At 42.7% G+C, this 22,302-nt stretch overlaps 1 protein-coding gene across 1 annotated transcript; it reads right to left on the reverse strand.

Annotated features, from left to right (window-relative positions):
• Positions 1–2,479: 2,479 nt before the first annotated feature.
• Positions 2,480–20,962, reverse strand: LOC309595174 (MARVEL domain-containing protein 3-like; the record flags this gene model as incomplete). Its single annotated transcript, XM_082321772.1, has 3 exons — positions 20,832–20,962; positions 17,037–17,206; positions 2,480–3,186 (listed from the first exon to the last, which is right to left on the reverse strand). Exons 1-3 carry the CDS (start codon positions 20,945–20,947, stop codon positions 2,480–2,482), a joined length of 993 nt encoding a protein of 330 aa, XP_082177898.1. The 5' UTR covers positions 20,948–20,962.
• Between the last annotated feature and the right edge of the window lie 1,340 nt (positions 20,963–22,302).

Genomic DNA, 22,302 nt, shown 5'->3' on the forward strand with positions numbered 1-22,302 from the left:
CCAGAGGAGGGCCACAAAAATGATCAGAGGGATGGAGCACCTCTGCTATGAGGAAAGGCTGAGAGAGCTGGGGTTGTTCAGCCTGGAGAGAGAAGGCTCCGGGCCTTATTGCAGCCTTTCAATATACAAAGAGGGCTGATGATAAGAAATATGGAGAGAGACTTTTTACCAGAGCCTGTAGTGGCAGGACAAGGGGTAGCAGTTTTAAACTAAAAGAGGGTAGATTCAGATTAGGTATAAGGAATAAACTTGAGGCTGCGGAGGTTAAAAACACGAGGGGATGGCGAGTGCAGGGAGGCAGCTGGGTGAGGAGCTGAGAGAACGTAACTGGGACCGACGGGATGCTGGGGGCAGCGAGTGGGTCCCAGGAGTCTCCAACCGAGCACCTGTAACTAGCAGCTCTTTTTGACTCTCCCTGTAAAATGCATAAAATTGTTCCTGTTAATAGGAAAGGGACCCAAAATGGATTGACTGTGAGGAACCCAAGTGTCCAACACTACAGCAATAGTCCAGAGGGAAACTGCGCACCTTTTTCTAAAGACTGAATTACCTTGCAACAAATGAGGCCTTTACCACACACAGAGGGGGAAAAAGAGACAGAATCGATGCTCACAGAGGACTGTTGCTATTGCACAGCGGTGGCAGGCCAGCCTTCAACAATGAACAGGGCAAAATAAGAGGCCTCGAGATTAAAATTCATATTGCACACGTATTTAAGGACTGAGTTAAGATTTATACATTCTGATCTGCAACCTTTTCTAATCTTTCCAATGTGTCACTTCAAGGTGCTGCTTTTTGCTGTTTGCGTAAGTTAACAACAGTGTGTCATCATGTACCTAAGCCTGCATTCAAAAGGTGCAAGATGTAGAGGTAGCACAGGAACCAGCATGCAGGCAGAAATGCCTAATGAGCGATTAGCTGCGGCTTTAGCTGCATGCAAGGCATCCCTGCAACAGACTTTCCAGCCGATTACAGCACACCAGTGAAGGTCTGGGTCTGGGCAAAGAGCTAGAAATCAAAGTCTTAATTTTGTGACTCTATCACTACTGTGAGTCATGGCAAGTTTGGAAAAACTCCTCACTCCTGTCTCTTCATAAGCATAATAATGCTATGAAGCTTGTTGACATCCAAAGTGTTAAAGAGGTGTTTAAGGTATTATATAAATGTTAAATACTTATTGTAAAGGCTGATGTAATCAGTTCTAATCAGAATCATAACATTTTCTTGTTTGGCTTATGTTACCTCAAACATAATCCTTTGATACCTATGTGTGTGTATACATATATATGAAGTATACAATAAATAAGCTCTACTATGGTTCAAAAGAGCCTCATCTGGGCAATGACTCCGAGCCAGACAAAACTGAAAAGAGTGAGCACAGCCAGAATCAAAATTGCCTCTTCCCTCCTCTCAAGCTGACAAATCTTATGTACTTCAAGAGCAGCCTTTTTTTCTCACTCCCTCATCTATGAAGACCAGTGATCTATTTCATCTGCCTCAAACAAAGGACTCTTGAAAGATGTTCTCTTCAATTTATTTTCTCAGCCCTGGGGGCATACAATTACTGCTGTTCACTCATGCTTTGTGTGTTTAGATATTGGGAGGACACATGTACTTTCTGTCATTGTTACAGCATTCCCATGGAAAACTCCAGGGCAGCCAGCGTGTTCCTGACTCAGGCTCTGCCCACCGCCGGCTGCGGAGTCAGCAAGCCAAACCTTGTTTAGGTGGTTACAGAAGCGAGCGGCATCTTTACTGAGCCGATAGCTGACCAACGTGCTGCCTCTCAGGTTCTGATCTGCACTCAGTGAGAGGGGGAAAACGTAGCAGGGAACTGGAGGAGGACCCAAACGCTGCCTTTGCAATTGCAGCTAGTTCCTCCCAGCAGCATTCCTCAGGGAGCACGATCGGCACGTGTCAACCCCCGTGACTCAAAAGATAAAATGCTTCACTAGCCCAAACGAAACAGGTCCCAGGTGTAGCTTCGGCTGCGATTCAGAAAAAGCACTCGAGTGTCCTTTGCTTTGTAAGCGGTGTGGCGTAAGGCAATAGGATGCACCAACAGACACAGGATCTGTTGAAGGCTGCCCGTCCCAGCTACGTATTCAACTCCTTCTATCATGGAAGAGGAAAGGAAGTGGTCGTTAGCGCAAGTTTGGCAGCGCTGCGGTTGCAACCTGTTCACAGCCCGTTGCTGTCTGGATTCGCTCTCTGCAGGGCGAAAATATTACAACCAAACACATTTTAACTGCAGGAGTCCAGCTTGAGAGACTGATACAAAAAACCTTGTTGAAACATCTGCTCAATGTCAATTTTATTACCCCGTGTTATAGCAGTATTGTTACATTTGGTGATTCGATACACACTTCAGCAACTTGTAGGACACTACAGTGTGGACTGGTCGCCTGTTTAGCACGTGACGCCCAGTGTCTGTCCCTTGCTGAAGCTCCGGCTCTCTGGCACAGTCCCAGCGCTGACTTCACACTAACGTGGCAAGAGCCTGGACATTGTGGGAGCTTTCAGAGGTCCTGTGGACGGCATGGTGGTTCCTGATGCTTCTGTCTTTAATGCTGCTTTTGGGGCTGTGCGGAGCCTTGGCCGCGTGCCTCTGGAAGGCCCGCACAGTTCGGATAGCAAGGATGCAGACCACAAAGCTGGCAAAGTACAAACAGGCAGCAGCGACCCCAAAAAGGCCGACGGCCGCATCGCCGCCCTGGACCACGCAGTTCATGGAGGTATAACCACGGCGCGCATACAGCCTCTCGCGCCTCTTGCAAACTTCTGTGGAGTTCACCTGGCTGACAAAATGGAGGTAGAGGCCAACCGCTGCGATGTAGGCCACGCCAGCCAGCAGGCTGAAGGCACATTCACCTGCCAGCAGCCCCATCCTGAGCTGCTGGATGGGTTTTGCCCCCATGACAAGGAAGACAAGGGTAAGTGCTGCTGCTGTTAAGCTGAAGGCTACTCCGCCATACACGCAAGGGGCTCTCATCTGGGTGAACTGCATGTCTAGCTCCCTCACCTCCTGGAGCTCCGTGCCCTCAAAGGGGCTATAGGCCAAATTCAGGCTAAAGGATCCAGTGCCGAAGCCGCCCAAGGACGTGAAGCCTGCAACGGAGGCTTGGGCAGCGCCCACGCAAATCAGCACCAGGAGGTTAACCGTGATTTCCACAAACTTCAGAATGCCTGCAAGGAGCAGAAAGATGGGAATAGGTGTCAAAAATCACGTCTTGTGCAAACCAGGGGTGACAGAAGTACACCAAAACCATAGACAGAGAGCACTATTACTGAGATAGTCCTCTTGGCTACAGCTACAGAAGAGCGCTGCTTTAAAATAAAAAAAAAGAAAAGAAGCGTGAGCTCTCATGAGTACATTTCAGAGGTTGGGCAAATTACTTTTTTTAATTTGTCAGTGTGCTTGATAAATGGATCTTCACGCAGGGAAAGAAATCCATAAAAATTTTACTGTGCTTGTGTTATTGCCAAGGCAAGCGCACAGTGATTGTATTTTGGCCTGTAACTACTTGGCATAAACACACTGAGCAAGAAATATCCAGCATGAACATGTTGAGGTTAAAGCTGACAAAAACCTAGAAGCTTCTAATGGCTTAAAAAATTGTGCAAGTTATTTAGGTCCTTTAAAATGTGTTTACTGCTTTAACTTACACCCTTTTTTTGTCTTTCTAAGTGTTTGTTAATTTAAACTTATTATCTAACCAGATGCAACTTCCACTTCATCTCCTTCAGAGATAAAAAGCTCTTCATAAATCTGAAGCAGCAGCTCCCGATTGCACAACAAAAGGAGGAGGGGAAGGAGGCAAAAACCACCTTATATGTGGAGGTAAGTTAAGTGAACTTGATACCGGTCATGTGTTCTCTTCCACAGCCTCACCTTCAGAAGAAAGCCTTCTGACTTCTGAGCTGACTCTTCTCTTCTTTTTCTTACGTTATGCTACTGATAAAGGTAACCCAGATTTTTTAAGAAAAAGAAAATTTGGATAAATGACTTTTTTGTGGTAGCTGCCTGTCAGGAAGGTGCAGCATCTGTTAGATAAATCTGATTATTCTGTGACAGCTCACTAGGGGTCAGACTAAGATTAGTAAACATGACGGATGTTGAAGCAGAGCATAACTAGATTTGCCTATTCGGGAAATGAAAACCCCTAGCGTATCACGTGGGTTGCTCCTCAAGTTCTGAAGTTAATTACAGAATTGTGAATCTTATTATTCTTTTGCAGTCTGCCAGCCAAGAATGTAAGATGCTCGACACAGTAGTCCTATATTTGTCTTTAAAGTGGGGCAGGATCTGCGGTTTGCATACAAATTTTCATTTTATGCTGCTAACATTGATCAGCATGGCATTTTCCTCTTGAGCAATGGCTCAGTTGCTGTCAAGGCTGTATGGGCTTGAAAAGAAAGGGCTGAAGCAGCACGCATGGGAATTAGATAAATTCCTCTCTTGCGTTGCCAGATGCTTCTAACCCAAGCAAGCCAGTGACAGCCACCATGAAGAATTATTGGATATTCCTGTTCTGCCCCTTCTTATTCCCTCCACAGAGGGCTGAAGTAACGAGCACCTTCCTGCTGCCACTTCTCTTCACGCGAAGGTGCCTGCAATGGTTTGACAAGGGTCTTTGGCCACTTGAAGAGTTCCTGCTTCCCCCTCTACCCAGACTGGTCCCCGCATTTCTGCTATTGCAGCTGTAGGTAGGTACTGAGCCCATTCACATCATGGCCTTGCAAACCATCCCAGAAGCACAAAGGGAAGCAGTGATAATGGTGGCAATACCTGGGAATAGAATATCTGAGGCTCAGCATGTTTCAGTTTGTGTGTGTGTATATGTACGTATATAAACACACACACACAAGTGCATACATATACAGATTTCATATCCTAAAAAGAATTAGGTAGAGCAGGCAGAGAAGACAAAGTGCTCTTGCTGAGGAGGAACTGAGCGTGCAGTTCTGTGTATGTGTTCTTCAGAGGTGATGCCGATTCCTGCATGAAAACAGGCCTTTTCCTTGACCCTTCCACACAACCATTTCTGTGAAGCAGGGCAATAACCATGCTGATTACCAAATCTGTTCAGGAGGCTTCAAACATTTCAAAGGAAATATTTGCGAAGCTAAATGTAAAGAGAAATTTAAATCTTGGTCCATGAGACAGGATTTGGAACTCCTTGTACCGAATTCAAACAATGCAGCCAAAAGACTCATCATTTCTAATGGGTACAGAGTCATCACTTTACCAGGACTGTTCAAAATATTTTGAAAGAGTAATAGCTGTACAGGACACTCATTGGAACTGGATCAGATATTTTTTCTCTGCTCAGTTGAGCTGTACAATACGCCTTCCAAATACAGGGAGTCAACTTAGGTCCTCAGGGCCCTTGGACAGTGCTGGATGCAGAAGGCCACTTCCCTTTTTAAGGGCTGACTACTGATTTCATAGATGCTCCATCAGGAAGCAGTTCTTGCAAGTCTACAGGGAGGAAAGACCATTTGATTAAGGGAAACATAAAATTTTAAATATGTTTGGGAACTTGGAAGCTGGGAATTCATGGCCAGTCAGCTTTCTTCTACTGCTGTCTTCAGAATTTCCTTTTTGTCTATGACTGGTGAAGCACTCTGACCCGCTGAGCACCAACCTTTCCTGTACATCACCTTGCTGAGCTTTAGAAAAAGCAATTTTCTGCTGTCAAAGTAGTCAGCACCTGCAGCTAACCTCCCCACATTTATAACTGACCTCAATCCTCAATGACGCTGCTCCAAAACTTCCTATGTGTTCACACAAATTCTGTATGCGACCCCTTAACTTCACCGAGCTGATTGCTGGTACCACAGTAGGGCTGGCAGAACGGGTCTCTTTGCTCATGGGATGACAAATATGATCAATGTAGGTCTACTGTATTTTTAACCGCAGCAGTAGATGCTTTAATGGCATGCTTGAAAAATTTCCTTAGACAGGGCATTCAGGTTGGACAGGTTTTGTATGTACCTGTGCAGTTTTCACACACACCTGCTGTAGAATTGATTAGAGTAACTGAACAATGGAGAGAGGTTCATTAGCAGTTACCCCACCAGTTATTTGCATCACATGGATTAACTTTTTTTTTTTTTTTAAAGTGCAATAACAAACCCTCATTTTAGGATTTTCTTTAATACAGGATAAGCAGTATGAAAAACGAAGCTGTGAATTACAGGTCTATGACGAGAGCCGGCAGGGTTTGTGAAAGCAGCAGACAATTAGTGGAAATCCCTAAGGCCTTGTACAATCATCAGGGCTTTGATGGAAATATTAAGCCCTACAGTATGTTCAGATCTTGACCCGGGCACCTCAAAAGCCTCACGCAACCTTGATCTGTGATAGTTACAAGCTGATACCCAATCCTACTATACTAGTATAGACAGACTTGAGAAATAAGGAATAAAAGGACAGTTAAGTTTTGAATCTTAGCTCTGTCAAGGTATGCTAACACACACACACACTAGCAGTGACCTATGTCAAGCAGTGTACTGTGGGCAGAAAGGGCCGAGTTAAAAGCCACGCTTCTGAGTCTGTGCTGCCATTCCTGCTTTCACAGCCCAGTTAGCTACAGCATCTTAGAGTTATAGCGGCAGAAACTAGGCTGCCAAAAGGTCTTTCTATGGGAAAGTTACTTACCTCTACAACTATTCCCTAATCCCATGCAACAACGAATGCATTTCAAGACTTGAGTGTAAAATGACAGGAGGTCTGAAAATCTCAGAATTCCACTGGTTTGGTTATTTTTTCCTTTCTCAAGTTCAAAATCTTGGGATCTATCTAAAATGTTACTGATTTGTATTAAAATCAGCACAGCGAACAGCTGGTTTTGGGAACTAACCCTCTCCATACTGAGTAAGTAACAACTCAAGTCTGGGCTCCTGGATTTCCGTTTCCTTTCCCATGCTTCTTTCCTGCACTGCTTTTCAGCACTGAAGGTGAGGAGAATGGCCGCAATCTAAAAGACAGTCGGTGTTGCTGGAGCTTTCCAGAGAATTGTTCCAATCATTCCATAAAATCTAAATCTGCAATGGACAGTAACTTCAGTGTATCGTACTTGTTAACTTTGTTTGAATCCAGTCTTTTTCTGCTGTGAGTAGGCTTCCTGCTACAACAAACAGCAGCCTTCCAACTTATACTATTAATCTACTATTCACTTTTTCTTTCCCTTCTATACCAGGTGGATGCTGGGCTACTGTCATGGTATTAACCCACTGATCAATGGTTTTGTCTGCTGCCAAATGGTGGGCTCCAACGTCCAGCAAAGCAGCCAGGCAGGCTGTTAAGGGTACAGATCCACAGGCAACTGACCTTACTCTAATGGCTCCTACCCTTGGCTGGGCAGTCACCACTTTTCTCCCCTGCCCAGTAATAACTCCATCCTAGCATTAGGCCCTTCCAAGAGCTCTTTTAATAAATTAAAACAGCAGGAAACGATTCAACTCTTTTCTTGTGCGCTGCTGTTTTTTCCTGCAACTTTGGCAACTTGAAGTGACTCACAGCATATCCGATGAGGATTCGTGCTGGCATGAGTTTAGCAGGGGAAATAACACAGCCAGGACCAGAGAAAGATCAGAACCTCTCCTTTTCAGGTGAGGCGAGCTGTTAAATCTGCATGCTCTGCCTCATAAAACTACACTGTGTTTGACTGCGGTACCCACTAACTCAAATGTGTGCGCAAGTCTCATGCGTCGGAAGCTGTAAAGAGGCATTTTCATCCAGGCACTGTGGCAGGATGGCCCCAGCATTCATGTGTCAGGATCACAGTGTGTGTACATAAAGTAAAATGGTCAATTCATGTTTGTTCCTACGTTTCTGTAGCTGACATAAATGAATCTGCAGGACAGTCCGTTCTGGCTGTTTCTGTTGAACTCCTCTGACCCCACGAGGGCCTGACTAATAGAGGCGGCCTTCAAAGTGTCTCCCTCCACTGCATCTTGGCACAGTAGTCACTTTTTTCCTCTGCTGACTGCACATGGACTCTTTCTCCTGTCTCTTTTGGTATCATTCCCTCCTCTTAACATCCCTGTGTACTTCTAAGATATTTTATGTCTGTCATTCTCCATTCTGGCTCGCTTTCTCCCTCTGCTTCCTCTGCAGGCCACGTACCACCGGGACCAGCGGTACCCAGCTTGGACACCTCGAGCCCAGTGGCAGGGCAGCAGTGCTAGGAGCCACACAGGCCAGCGGCCCCTGTGCCACATCCCGTTAGGGGTCACTCCAGAAGAAGGGAAGAGAGGAATGAGAGGCTATAATGCACACATTAAAAATCATTCTCCCAGCCTTTCTCACTGAAAGTTGTCTTTTGGGGTTTTTCTCCCAGTTTGGGTTGCTTTCTGCTTTTCAGAGGTAATTGGATTTGTTTTTCCCCCCGCCCCCCAAAGGAGCAGACAAGTATTTTGACCATATATAGTGACTTACAAAAGCAGCAGCCAGTCCTGAAAAGGATCTCAAATGCTGAACTTCTCTTGCCAGTGCAGGTTTGGCACTCTCCAGAGAGTAAAGGCACAGCTCAATGCGCAGCTTTGGTCACCCCTCTGCTAAAATGAGTTGGTGGTGGGAAGAATAGATAAGGGGGAAGGTGGACAAAACGTCAAAGGGAAGAGGGGTTTTGTTCCCCTTTTAGAAGGGGACAAAAATGTGACAAAATTTGGGAGGAACCAAAACAGTGGAGGAGAACTGAACAAGGGAAATGAAATGGAGACAACAGTCGCAACAGATTAAAAATATTAAATCTGGCTGCAAAGTATTAAAACATCTTGCTAATGGTATTATTCCCCTTATGTATACCAGTACAAAGCAAGATCTTACTGAAACAGTAACAAGAATTCAACCAACTTCACTGATGCAGGATCAGGGCAATACACAGCTTTGTCATAAACAAACAAATCCCCCCCGAGCCCCCACCCCACCACTGTTTTTGTAGGTCTCTGTGTTCTTCAGCCAGTGGTGGGATTTAGCTTTCACTGAGTTATTCTAAAATCTCCCTAATGGAGTAATGTTCAAAGGTGGAAAAACCCACAACCCAACCCTAAAACACAAGAGTTAGGCAATGTAACACCAACAGAATCTTGGCTTTTCAAAGGACCCAAGGGAACTACATAGTCAGAGCCAACTGAATTGAAATGGCATGTAAGTGCCCAACACATTTATGCTCATTTGAGATATCCGTCTTACTGGAAATAAATGGAAAAATAGTTAAAAACTGGGAAAATTAAATGATTTATGTGCTCTAGAAAGAAGCATTATTATTGTCTTTTAGTAAGTTGTCCCTCTTTAGTCAAGATAATCACTCCATTAGGAAATCTCAAAGGATGACCAGCCTTGTTTTTAATGATTCAGAGGAGCCTTATGTTCACAGAGTGCTCAGATCTAAATGCATTGTCCTGTTTTTCCTGTGCATCGTCTTCCCTTAAAGAACTACTGTCCCACCTGCTCTATTCCTTCTGCTTAATACCCTCCCATCCTCTAAACAGTGCTGTCCAATTTTCACAGGAAAGGGTGGACTTAATTTGTAGAACTACTGCATCAGCCTCTATCCCCCCAGTTTCCCACCGCTGTATGACACAAAGATTTACTTGCCATCAAGACACAGTTTCAGTACAACCCAGCCCCTGCCTGGGAACAAAAGCTTTGATTTACTTGTTCCCAGTGGTTCTTTAAAGCATCCCTTCTAGTATGTTCTTGATTTCTCTCCTGTTAGCTGAGCATGAGTCACCTTCCACAATTTTGGAGAGGGTGGGAAGCAAAAGGTCTTGCATTAAACTGTAGCACTTGGCAATACTGATTTAAATACAGCAGCTGTAAAAGGCTCTACGTGTATTTGTAGCACTGGTAGGTCTCTGCACGGTTACCTCATGTTCTGCGTTTCAGGAAACAGCCTTTTTTCTTCCTAATGTACCCATAGTTCTTTCAAGTAGTAAACAAATATCTTGGTATCGAAACAAACTTGTGGGAGTTGTTTTTTTAAAAAGAGTTCAGAAAACAATGAAACACTCTTGTTCCTTATGCCAACTTTCCATAGCCACTCCCTCCATTTGAACTGAAACTGAGTGGCCTTTAGAAAGTACAAAGATTGGGGTGTTATTGCTCTTTAAGTAATCATAGTCTGGCGGAAGGTAGGTCAGGTTGGAGGCACCTGCGAACCTGAGCTTCTCATTCACGTTACCAATTGTGGGTTGTCACGCTTGGTGAGCAACATTCCTGACTGGGTGGATTTTTCTCCTGTAAGTAAGTGAGCTAACATCACCTGCTCAAGAAATAGAGCTACATTCAATAGAGAGTCAGCCTGCTGTATCAGTTAGCTTTGAGAGCCGCTTTTTAAAGAGAAGAGTTTTACTCCGTTCCCAGAATTTGGGTCAGATGTGGGGAAGACAAACCCAGTGGTCGTACAAGAAAGATGGTGCAACTCAACCAGTTCTATACTGGTAGAGAGCAGCCTTAACTAACGTTTCCCAGTAGGGAAGCACGGACTAGAGTCTAACACATACCTAACAGCTAACATTGACTTTGCCAGTATCTTCCCCTGCCAACTTAAGGGAGTCTTCTCAGTTGTAGTTCTCCCCTCTCTAAAAACAATAGTGTACATGTTAGCACAATGCCAACAGGTGGATGAAAGAAATTTGATATAAAGACTTGGGCAGAGGGAAGTCCCACATGCTGGCAGGGCAACAGTTTGCTAAAGGTAACATCTGACATCTGCAACTAGCGTAGCTGCCCTGCATGTTTTTACAGAGCTAACTGCTCATGGCTATTTGTATCTCGCAGCAAACAGGACTTAACCTCCAAGTGAAATACTTAACAGGAAGGTTACCTGCAGCTCTGCCACTGTATCTTGTTACTGTGCAATTTTAATTAAGCATTTTGAATAACTGGGAATATTTTAATCTGTACAGCTCCATCCAGTTCCCACTACTAATATCCTCTGTCTTCACAATTACAAGATTAAAAAACTTGATGGCAAATTCAGTCTGTTAGTAACACTGTATTTAAAATATGCTTTGTAACAGACAGGAGGGGGAAGACATCTAATTACAATGAAACTATAGGGGACCTTAGCGCTCCCTGCTTACAGCAGAAATATGTTGAAATTAACTGCTACAGGAACAGTGTATGACAGTTTTGAGCACAATTTAAAGGAGCTAAGCGTGGGAGACTATAGGGGCAAAATGTGAAGATGGTGACTACAAAATACAGCAGTTTCTAATCCTGTTGGGTGCCGCCACCGAAATATAAGTATCCTGCTGACCATTGCTGAAAAGATCTAACATGTGCTGCTGAATGTACTTGTCAAATGTTTGTTTTCATCCACAGAGTTACCTGCATTAGGGACATTTAACAACCCTTCAGTGTTTTTGAACATACATAACTGAAGCTACAGAAGGACATTTACTTTTGTCAAATGCCTCTTGCAGACCACTATTCTCCTCCAACATCTCCACAGCACTGGAAGGGATACAAGTGCTCTCCAAAATATTTCTCCCCTCCTGCTCCCACGTCTGACTCCAAGAAGAATGGTATCAGGACATAACAGAGCAACATAACAGCAGAAGTATAATGGTTATGAACAATGGCATAACTCAAACCAAGTGTCTGCTAGTGTGAACCCTGTGTTTAGGGTGACTTTTCACCTCAGTATTTTTTCTAGTTATGAGTATTTGCCAGCACGCATTGCTACAGGAAAAATTTGGACTGTGTTTTGTAAAAACAAAAGCTTATAGATGTTTACATTTGAATTCATGCTGGCTTGTTAATGCATGAATATATCCTGGAGAAAGTCATTGTTACTCCCTAATTCTATTTCCTCCTCCAAATAAATTCAGTTTGATATTTCCTCCTGGCTATGCTTGAAATTGGAGACTTTTCTTGTTGTTACAAACCATAACGCTGTCTTTTTCTGAGAGGAAATTGGTCTGAAGGTTTTAACAATTGTGGATGTTAGAATGTAGGCTAAAGGCATGATTGTTTGGAAGTGCCTACAATATGCTTAAGAAATCTGACACTATTCATGGCACAAAGCTGTATTCATGGCAGCAAAGAACAGGGATTCAATTCTAGTTGCTCCCCCACAAACTGTTTTCTAACCTTTTTAGTGCTGTCTCCCTTAGATGCCAAGTGGGTTGAAGAATTAAAAAAAAAAAAAGTTATTAGCTCTGAAATTATGACCAGCACAGTACAATTCTATACAAGGCAAAAGCACAGGCATTTCCTGAGTCGCATACTGACCAAAGATGGGAGAAACTTAGTTTACCTTCACTGTTTAAGCAAAACTAAAGGAAGCATTATCCTGGAATTGCATTGTTTCACCTCTTTCACACCAGTATACACAATAAAAAGAAAATGAAAAGTTTTCAAGATCAAGTGACCAAATAGCTACGACCAATTTAATATCAGCAATTCACTCTTGGGTTTGACTCAGATCTTGCACTCTCTAAGTGAAGGAAGCAGCATGGCAGCCAGCCTTGAATACTTCTCTCCTTCCCTCTGGTAACCAAAAGCACTAAGTCTGGTTATATTTTCTAAGGACCCAAGGGGGGGTCCTTTGAAAGGCAAATATTATTACTAATTTAGTTTTTCTACACAGAAGAAAGAACTACAGAAATTTTATCTGCGCTGTGAAAAGCAAGTTGAATGTTTTCTTCTGAAAGAATTTCAGCTCTAAGTATACCCAGGCCAAAAACTCTTTGTTGTTTGCAACGTGTGCTTCTTTAAATGGCATGCACTATTGTGCATAAGTTGTGAGAAATGGTTATTGCAAGCAGTAGTTCCTTAGTTGATGAAAGGTTTGTCTTTATCACGACCAGTTCATTTCCAATTCCTATATAATTATATAGAGCATCTAGACAGCCTGACACCAGCCTATAAACTGTTCCTTAAGTCTCCTTCACTACTACAGAAACAGAAGGTGGCAGACTTCTGTGTTCCTATTGCCTTTTGAATCTGTGATCTGCAGATCCACAAGTGTGACGTCTCTATGAAAAAAATGTATAGAGACTAGACATGAAGATAGCATAGCAGAGAGGAGTCAAAAGTTTGTGAGAGAGAAGTCATTTGAAAGAATCAGCAGATATATGAAGAAAGGCAATCCAACGGGTAGTGCTCTTAAATGACACAAGCTCCTGTGAGATAAAACATCCTCTCACATGTTAGTAGTGGTTAAAAGAAAATAAAGAGTAAGAGGAAACAACCAGTTTTCAAACAAATAGAGAGAAATATCTGTTTTGTGCCGCATGTCACTAGTTATGCCCATGTTAGCAGTGCAATGGGCGTGGATCTGTGGAGTCACACAGTCGGAGCTGAAGACCTAGGGGCTACATGATAGGCATTTTCTGGGGAGAGAGAAGTACTTCATTTTAGCTCTATTTTGGTCCAAAAGCCAGAGTGCCTGCTAGTGGTTACAGCTCTCTCTCTCATTTAGTTTTATCTGAAGGAAACATAGTTTGTGCATCCTGAGACTGCTCTGCAACATGGCCCACAGAGCTGTAAGTGGGGACTCCAAAGAGACTCAGCTCAAAAGTACACACCAAAAAACAATGGTAGATGCACAGACTAATGAACTGAAAAGACTGAAAAGTGAGATGGTGAAGTCTGTTTTAATAATAATCACAAAAAATTCTTCACGATTGCCAACTGTAAAATTGGTAGGCTGCTGCGAGCTCAAGCTCTGGAATGAGAAATTAATGAAATCAGTGTTATCAGTGAAATCAGTTAATAAGCAACCTCACACTTCATGCATGTACACAAACACACACACATACACACACATGCCATCTACAGAGCACGCAGATGGGCTCTAAACAAATCATTTCCACTCAGGAAAGACATCAGGTAGCCTTCTCTGAAAACATCAGCTCAGTGTTCACTGACAGTCAAACACGACACGAAAAGCTAGGAAGCATTAGGACAGGACTACAGAACCAGAACCTTTACGCAGATGTCTGATTCTTTGGGGAATTTATCTTGAATTCTGAGTGCAGTTGTGGTCAGCCCATCTCAAAAGGGTACAATGGATCTGGAAAAGATATAAGGCTGGCATGCTAACCAGAACTGGAAAGACTTCGCTCTTGATAGGGACAGAACTGACTATTCTTCAATCTATGAAGAAGTGATAGGAGCACAGTGACAGGGAGAAAGGGAAGACTTCACTCTAAAATCATAAATCTCATGGAGAAAGTGAATATATGAGATTATCATTAGGTATTCTGACCACGACCAGAATCAGAGACACCTTCTTTAAAACGTTTTAAGGAACAAAACAGTAGTTCTTCAAGTGGCACGAAGAAACTGTGGAACTCCTTGTCATAAGATAACATAGATGCCAAGTATTCAAAAGGGGATTCAGAAAAGGATTAAACAAATTTGATAGGTCTGTAAAGAGGTATTAAACATAACAGAAGTGAAGGCAGTTTTCCAGTTCAGAAAATTCCACCAATCCAAAGTTTGGAGAGTATTCCAGAGGACAGCGCACTCTCTACCGGTCCGAACTCTGATGGTCCTCCTAAATTCGCGCTCTAGTACGTTGTTTGAGAGGACGTGTAAGTAGGTGCCTCGTATGATCCAGCACTGCTAGCCACGTGATCCTACCTGAATGGCTTTGAATAGGTATTACTCATGTAACATTTTAACAGACTGTTTTCCTTCTGTTTTCAAGATGAAAGGAATAAAAAGGAGCAGAATGTTCTGAAGTGTCTTAGATGGTATCAAATGTTCCTACCGGCATAAGGGGTCAGTATCAGTTGTTTCTTCCATTATATTTGGGTTGGGTTTATTGTCTTAATGTGGCCATAGGAAAAAAAAGGGGGCGGCGATTAGGAAGGGAAGGTGGGAATAACAAAGATAGATAGGAGAACGATCTCCTTTCTTCTGCTGCTGCTTGCAGCTATGATGTTCAAATGATCACTGCAAAAATAACGGCCTATTTCTGAAATTCAGCTTCAGCTTTCTGGGATATTGCTGGTGAAAAGCATGGATGAAAAGGGCAGTATCTGCGTGAAGGAAATACTTTTCAGAGCTCTGGTTGTTTAGAGTTCCTCTCTAGTTTGCCAAACTGATCAACATGCACAAAGAGCGTAAGTATATTTGCTGGGCAAAAGAAAAAAAAAAAACAACATAGTGAAAGTGGAGCGATGCATGGTCAGAAACGAAGGCTTACATTTCAGTTGTTGCTTTGGAAAAGACTGTGGTACATCACTTGATTTCCCAGCCTTGTTTGATACTAGTTTATTTTAGAATTATGGTGACTGGGAAGGGGGAATTTCACCAGAGTGCTGATAAATCATTGGCAAAAGAAAAAGATGGTTAAGAAGCATTTACAGGAACTTTCCATGCTGTAAGAAGTTGTAGCTCACATGTACTGACTTAGTAAACAATTCATGTAGCTTTCCACTTATAACATTTACTATGACTGCAGGGAATACAGAATTCTGCAAAACAACTCTAGGAAATTCTGCTAAACCTTGGTACTTTCAAAAATTAAACAGGGGAGTAACATTCTCATAATCTTTATCAACCTCCAATATCTTTTCATTTTTTTAAGTAAAACTGCTAATAAAAGGGTTTATTTTCTACATGATCTCTTTTCCCTCCTCCACTACAAGCTCAGACATTAAATTTTTGGAAAATACTGAGCAATATCTGGGGGAGGGGTGGGAGTGAAATTATCATTGTCAATTGATGCATCCAAAACTAGGACATTTTGAAAATGTTAATGAGGTTTAATGCATGAAATAATGAGAAGCAAATGCGGGTCAAAAAAAATCCCAGCAAGTCACATTAAGCTATCCATAAGTCTAAACAACCAGTGAAACTGAAAACTAAAAATAACTTGCCACTTCATTTTTCTAAAGCTGTGATAAAATAAGGCATGGAGTTTTCTAAACCTTCTCAGACAAGTTAAAATAATTTAGTATTGTTGAAGAAGAAACTGCTGATACAATTTTATCAGGGATAAAATATCGGTATGGCTCTGTACCATTAAATATGCTCTACCAACTGTTGGGAGTTAAATCTCCTCGAGATGAAAAACAAACTGCATACAAATAGACAGAACATATTCATAAGAGAAAACAGTTCAGCTCACTCTTAAAATGGTTCACATATTCACATACAGAGAAATATTAAGAGCAAATTGAGTGTGTTCTTTCTTTCATGGAGTGAAGAAATAATCTAACATTATGTATTTTAATTTACTTCCACCAGCTAAACTCTTCATTTGTCTCTCTACTGGAGGACACTGAAAGGCTGTTTATAGACTTCGGCCAAAGACTTTGAACCTAGCTGCAAGTTCCAACTGAGACTGCAGTGGCCTTTCCTACAAACAAGGTGAGAAAGCTCACTGTCTGGGAAGAGGGAAAACTTTAAAAGGAGTAATTGATATTTTAGCGCCTTTTTTTTTGTCAGTTTACAGGAACGAGTTTACTAAGTGTTAAGGCTGATTTCCTCCCACATTAATGCTCATTCCTCTGCTTGTTGTAGTCACTTTCTAGCTATGAAAAAAACAAGTTATTTCTCAAGAGCTGTTTTATTGGATTCATGTCCATAAAATAGTTTTGTCTCCCACGATGTTGCTTTATAGAGATGTATCAGTGATGACTGGATTAAATCCAGAGTTGATAAAAAGTCTGAGAAGAATGTGTCAGAAATAAACTAGCATCAAAGCTTCAACAGCCATCTTTAAATTGCCTACAGATGCAAATATCTATTTTATTCCTAAATCCCAAAGGTTAACTCTTGCTGCACAACCTGAGTGATTATGCACATGACCCACTCTGATGCTCTGTATGCATACTCTGGAGATGCATTTTCAAGTATCTAAATACATCTGTAAATCTTGCCTTTAGATGCCTAAAACGTGCTAGTAACCCATTCATTAACTTTAACTCTCCCAGTTTGTTGCATTTTTTTTAATATTCCTCTAGCTTTACTTTGTTGTGCTTCTAAACACAGAAACCAAAACCAAGACAAGTCCTTGGAAGGAGAGGAGTGGATGGCAGGCAATAAGAATCTCACATACCTCTTGTTGTGCATACCTTTGAACACTTCATTGAGAAGGTTTCCTTGGGAGGAGAATATTCTGGTGGTGGGCCAAAATATTCCCGTGCTGTTCCTGAGGTTTTAGAGCAAGGGTCTGAGCAAACAGTGGAAGTCCTTGAGTGCTGGCCACCTCGGATGTCTTCTGTTGATCTACAATGGAGTAAACGACTAATGTATATTAATTAGATCATGCTTTCTCCTGAACATTAGAACACGCGAAACTGGCAGATGCTCCTGTTTGTTAGTGGAATCAGCTAGCCTGCTTCACAGGTATCTGATCTTTTTTGCTTGCGTGTTTTGAAAGCAAATATCCCAAATACTTGCACAAATCCATGTTCACAAGGATATCTGCACTTGATCGTTGTTATTTTGGAAAACTGTGTACTCACTGAGCGGGCTGGCTGAATTGTTTAGGTTACTCGCAAAACGTAGCAAGGAGGGGGGTGTGGGGAGAGTTCCTGTTCCCATAAAAACAAGTAACAGATTTTTCATGAAAAAACAAACATTTTTAGCTAGTCCATAGCAGCCCACAGAATAAAAATGAGAAATATTTTCACATAGTAAATGTGTAAAGTAGCACAACTATTTCATGGGTAAGCCCTTTGTCAAGTTTATACTTCCAATTACTGTGTCTCACAAAGATGCCTTTTAAAAGAATGAAAGCTATTAAAGGAAACAGATAAAGATTTTAAAGTGGGGGAAAAAAAATGCCTATTTAAATATTTCTCTTTGGGTTTTTTTTTTTTGAGGTCTTTGACGATATTTGAAGAGGAATCTAAAATCAACCCAAAAAAATCAATTTCTTGTGTCTCCAATTAGACTCTTCATATGAATACCTCAAAAGTAGTCAGGCACCGGAACAGGCTGCCCAGGGAAGTGGCTGAGTCTCCGTCCCTGGAGGTATTTAAAAGACGGGTAGATGTGGTGCTTGAGGACATGGTTTAGTGGTGGACTAGGTTAACAGTTGGACTCGATGATCTTAAGGGTCTTTTCCAACCTTAACGATTCTACAATTCTATGGCAAAATGGTATTGTCCACTTTGCTGCAGAGACATACAGCTCCACATCTGAAGCCTGATGATTTTTAAGGTTGGTGAGATTTAGATTATTCTATGGGAAAAGTGCAATTCGCCCTTTTTTAACTGAGCTAACACTCAGGTTAAAAGAAACATTGGCTGTAAATTTTTTTCTAAGTGTCTGGTCTAATCTAAATGTTCTCCCTCATCTGAAGGAGAATTGGAGCTTGCCTTTTTCAAGGTACAGCTGGATGATTTTGTTATTAAAGGGTACTTTAAGTCTCATTCTTGAATTTCTTATCCACAGATCAGCATTTTCAACTGTAGTTTTGTTTCCTATTATCACTGCACTTCACTAAGGTTTATCTTCATCCAATTCCAGATTCAACTTACAAATATTATCTCATTCATCCACATTAAATCATGTTCTTTGTAGTTTTTACATTTTAATTAAGACATTCAATAACAAGACCAACGCTAACATCTCCACGTGTAGTTGCCAACAGCTCTATTTGGCCGAAACATTACTGATTTTTCTGACCTTTGTCCTGTGTCTTGTGCAACCACCAAAGCATCCTGCGCAGCTGTGTCACATAAATTAAATAAGCTGTGTGATTTATAAGACGTCCAGTTAACTTGAAAGCAATCCCTTTGGTACTTCTGATGCAGCTGCTTCTCTCTATTGTATCCTGCTACTTGCCAGAAAACAAAACAAAACAAAAAACCCGAAACAAAACCCCCCTAATGTTCAGCAACAGAGTACAATTAGGAAAATAAAAATATTCTTCCTTTTAGATGCTTTTTTTCTCAGAATGGCCTATTCTGGCCACCTTTGCTTCTGTTTTCCTTCAGGACTTTCCAGTTCAGGATAACGCAACTCCTTCTCCTCAGCATTGAGAGGAAGCTTACTATAGGAGTTTCAGACAGACATGCATTTGGGAAGAGAAATACTCTGGCTAGAAAGTCTTGCTCGTAAGGTATTAAAGCATTAGGCACCCAAATTACAGTTTCCACGAAACTCTTCCCATCTATTTCATTATAGTATCTGGAGGTCTTTTGGTCCATCAGCCTAAGTCTTCACCAAAATACTGTAATTTCCTTACTAAAGCAGCTGGTTTTGTCTAAGAGCTAAGCAGGGGAAATGCTGTTAGCTTAAGCCAAACTCCATCAAAACAACCAATGGAAAAGTTTTTCCATTAGTTGTAGTGAGGGCTGGTGCCCCCCAGATTCTCAGCTTGACTCTAAGAACTATCTCCATGGCTATTACAGATCTGTAGCTGCCGCTTCCCCGGTGGATACAGGGGTGGTCTCTTGGCCTTTACGGTCCTTCCACCGATTTTCAGTCTACGTGTCCAGTCATTTACAACTAACAGCAAAACCAAGTCCAGAGAAGCGCTTTACTAAAAAGTGGTGGTTTATTTATAGCTATGCTTTCACACATTGCTTTCATTATGCTATATCTGAAAAAAACACAAAAAACCAAAAACCCCACCTTTTTTTCTCTCTCTTTTTTTCTCTCCACACTGCAATGAATACATTCCTGGCATTTGCTGCTCTCACTTTTAATATGTTCAAGATAATTTAACTATATCTCCTCCTGGTCTCTGCTTTTGCAAAGGACAGTCATTCAGCATCTAAGGATGATTCTTAGGCTGACCTTTGTTCCCATTTCTCTCCAATTTTTCATGATTTAAGAGAGACAGAAGAAAAATTCATTAGCTATTTTCATAATACAATAGGATTACCACCATCCAAATGTTTTATATTTAGCCATAAGTAGTCCTTCTAGTCCACACGGTGCTCTTCACTACTGCTTCTATTCTCATCCTGTTTTTCTTGCTAAAACGCATATTATCGTGGAGTACTTCAGTACTTCAGCTTTTCAATAATCTTAACTATATTTATTTCCTCTCCCTCTTTGCATCTATTCTCAAATTACCCTACAGTCGTGCCCCCAGAGACTAAAGAGCAGCGATGAACGCCTTACGGCCATGGCCAATTTGCCCGTGGTGTTCAGAGCTACAGACCTCTCTCTTACAATGCAGTCACTGGTGTGCACTCAAACGAAAACAACCTAAGCTCACTTCTAATATGCTGTAGGTTAGCCAGGCTGAAAGGAGATGTGTAATATCCTAAGAGTTTATTTGTCACTCCAAACCTTCTATTAGTTGATTTGCTTATTGTGCTGATAGGGGCTGACCCACTATCAAGTGCCACAAACTGCCTTAGACACTTAAACAAGTACTCATTTATTGACTGCGGCTACTGAACTTAATTTTGTTTTGGATTAATACGAACTTCTTCACAGCTGAACTGGAGCAACCTGAGAGTTCAGTAAGTCCCTGTGCTGGTCTCAGTCATGTAACATTCTCATTTAAGCAATGCCTATTTGACAAGCCATGGCTTGCCGTCACCAGCTGACCAGCCTCTTCAGGAACTCTACGAAGACACATAGCCACACTTCACCTCCTTGTGACCCAACATGATCCAGATAACCCCAGGAAATTCACATCTCCGCCTGTGTCACACAGCCTATCTTTCTGCCCCGCTCTCGAGCTCAATACAAAGAAAAAGGTTAAATTTCTAAGTGTAAAATAGCTCCCTGATTCCAAATGTGGTGTGCTCATGCTTCATGATTTCAAGGCTGAGTAAATGCTTTCTTTACTACTGTAATATGAAGGTATTTAAAAGCAAACAAAGAAAATGACAGACCTTATAGACCTGCTGTGACATGTTTCCTTAAGGTGACAAACACGTACCTTGCATTGTATGGGTATGGTTTTCTCGCTCTTCTGTCTTCCTCGTATCTATCAGATCCGTGCTTCTCATGGTGCCTGTATTGCTTATCTTGGTATCGTCTCCCAGCATGAGACATCTTGTTTCTTACATGTATTCTTTCTTTCTGAAATAACTTCCTGAGTCAGAGAAATAACAGTGGTTCACTTTATAGCTCTATTTGAAGTTATTCATTGACCAGCGTTCACATCCATTTCATGCTGATTCAAGACTTAGTCCAGACTTCCTTAAAAAGCGAAGTAAAAGCCTTTAAACTACAAGTAAAGTACCTTCATTAAAGAAGGAAGTTGTTCTTTACATTTTCCTATTCATCGAGTAATTGTAATGTTTCTATAGTCAACATTTATTGCACTTAGCGTATTTACTAGGCCTGCTCTGACTCTCCTACCTTTGCTGCAAGGATAAGGCATGGTGTCCACTAAGAACATGAATCCTGGCTTCCCTAAGGTATGAAGTACTCAACCCAGCAAACACCAGGGCACTGCACGAGCGTGCACACAACCGCCGCCGACGGCAGGGCAAAGCTGAAACCGCAGGCTGCGACCTTTGTCCTGGAAGTTTCTAAGAGGAGGGCACCCACGGCTGTAAACAGGCGCAGTGCCCAACCTCGCCCGTGATCCGGATGAACATTAGGTATGGGCAAAGCTGCGCTGGGCCAAAAGTAAGTTGGTGAGAAGATACATCCTTGATAATGTGGTATTAAGTATTACAGGGATGTTATTTCCTGAAAGTGTCTTTACCCTTTCAGGTGCAGCACACTTAAGCCCAAACCTGTAAAATATGGAAACGCAGAGTTTAAGCATCTAAGCCATCTTTATTCTCATTTGCCTTTGTCGCAGCCCTTCAGCATTACTGCAGAAATGCTTGCGGTTGATTTGCTTTTGACTGATCAAGCTGCAGACTCGCTTAACGACTTCCCTCCTGTCTCCTTAGGGTGCCACTAAATAAATAAATTAGTTCTTACTTGTTTACGGCTGTCAAAGAAAGAGACAGTGCCGTCCTCGGGGGGAGCTCAGGCCCTCTGCTCCGGACAGAAGCCGTGCAGCAAGAAGCAGCCCCGCGCCTTTCCCCAGGGCCGGTTTCTGGTGTCGGTCCCGTCCCCTCAGCGCCAGGACAGCAACCCGAAACCCCCCGCACCCCCCGGGAGCGACACCGCCGGCGGGGCCCCGGCCTGAGGCCTCGGAGCTGAGGCCGTGGGCGCTGCCCCGCGGCCGCCGCACACCGGGCGCCTCCCCACCTCCCGCTGGGGAAGGCGTCGCGGCCCTTCGCCACCCGCCCGCCGGCCAGCAACGGCCCCGCGCCTCCCCTCCACCTGCTCCGCTGAGGACACCCCGTCCCTCGGCACCCCGGGGGAGGCGACGGCCAGCGGCCCCTGCCGCCCCTCACCTGAGGGGAGCGCCGAGCTCCGGCCCGCCCAGCAGCAGCGCCGCGGAG

The sequence above is a fragment of the Platalea leucorodia genome, assembly GCF_965183815.1.
Source record: "Platalea leucorodia genome assembly, chromosome: 1".
Taxonomy (NCBI): Eukaryota; Metazoa; Chordata; class Aves; order Pelecaniformes; family Threskiornithidae; genus Platalea; species Platalea leucorodia.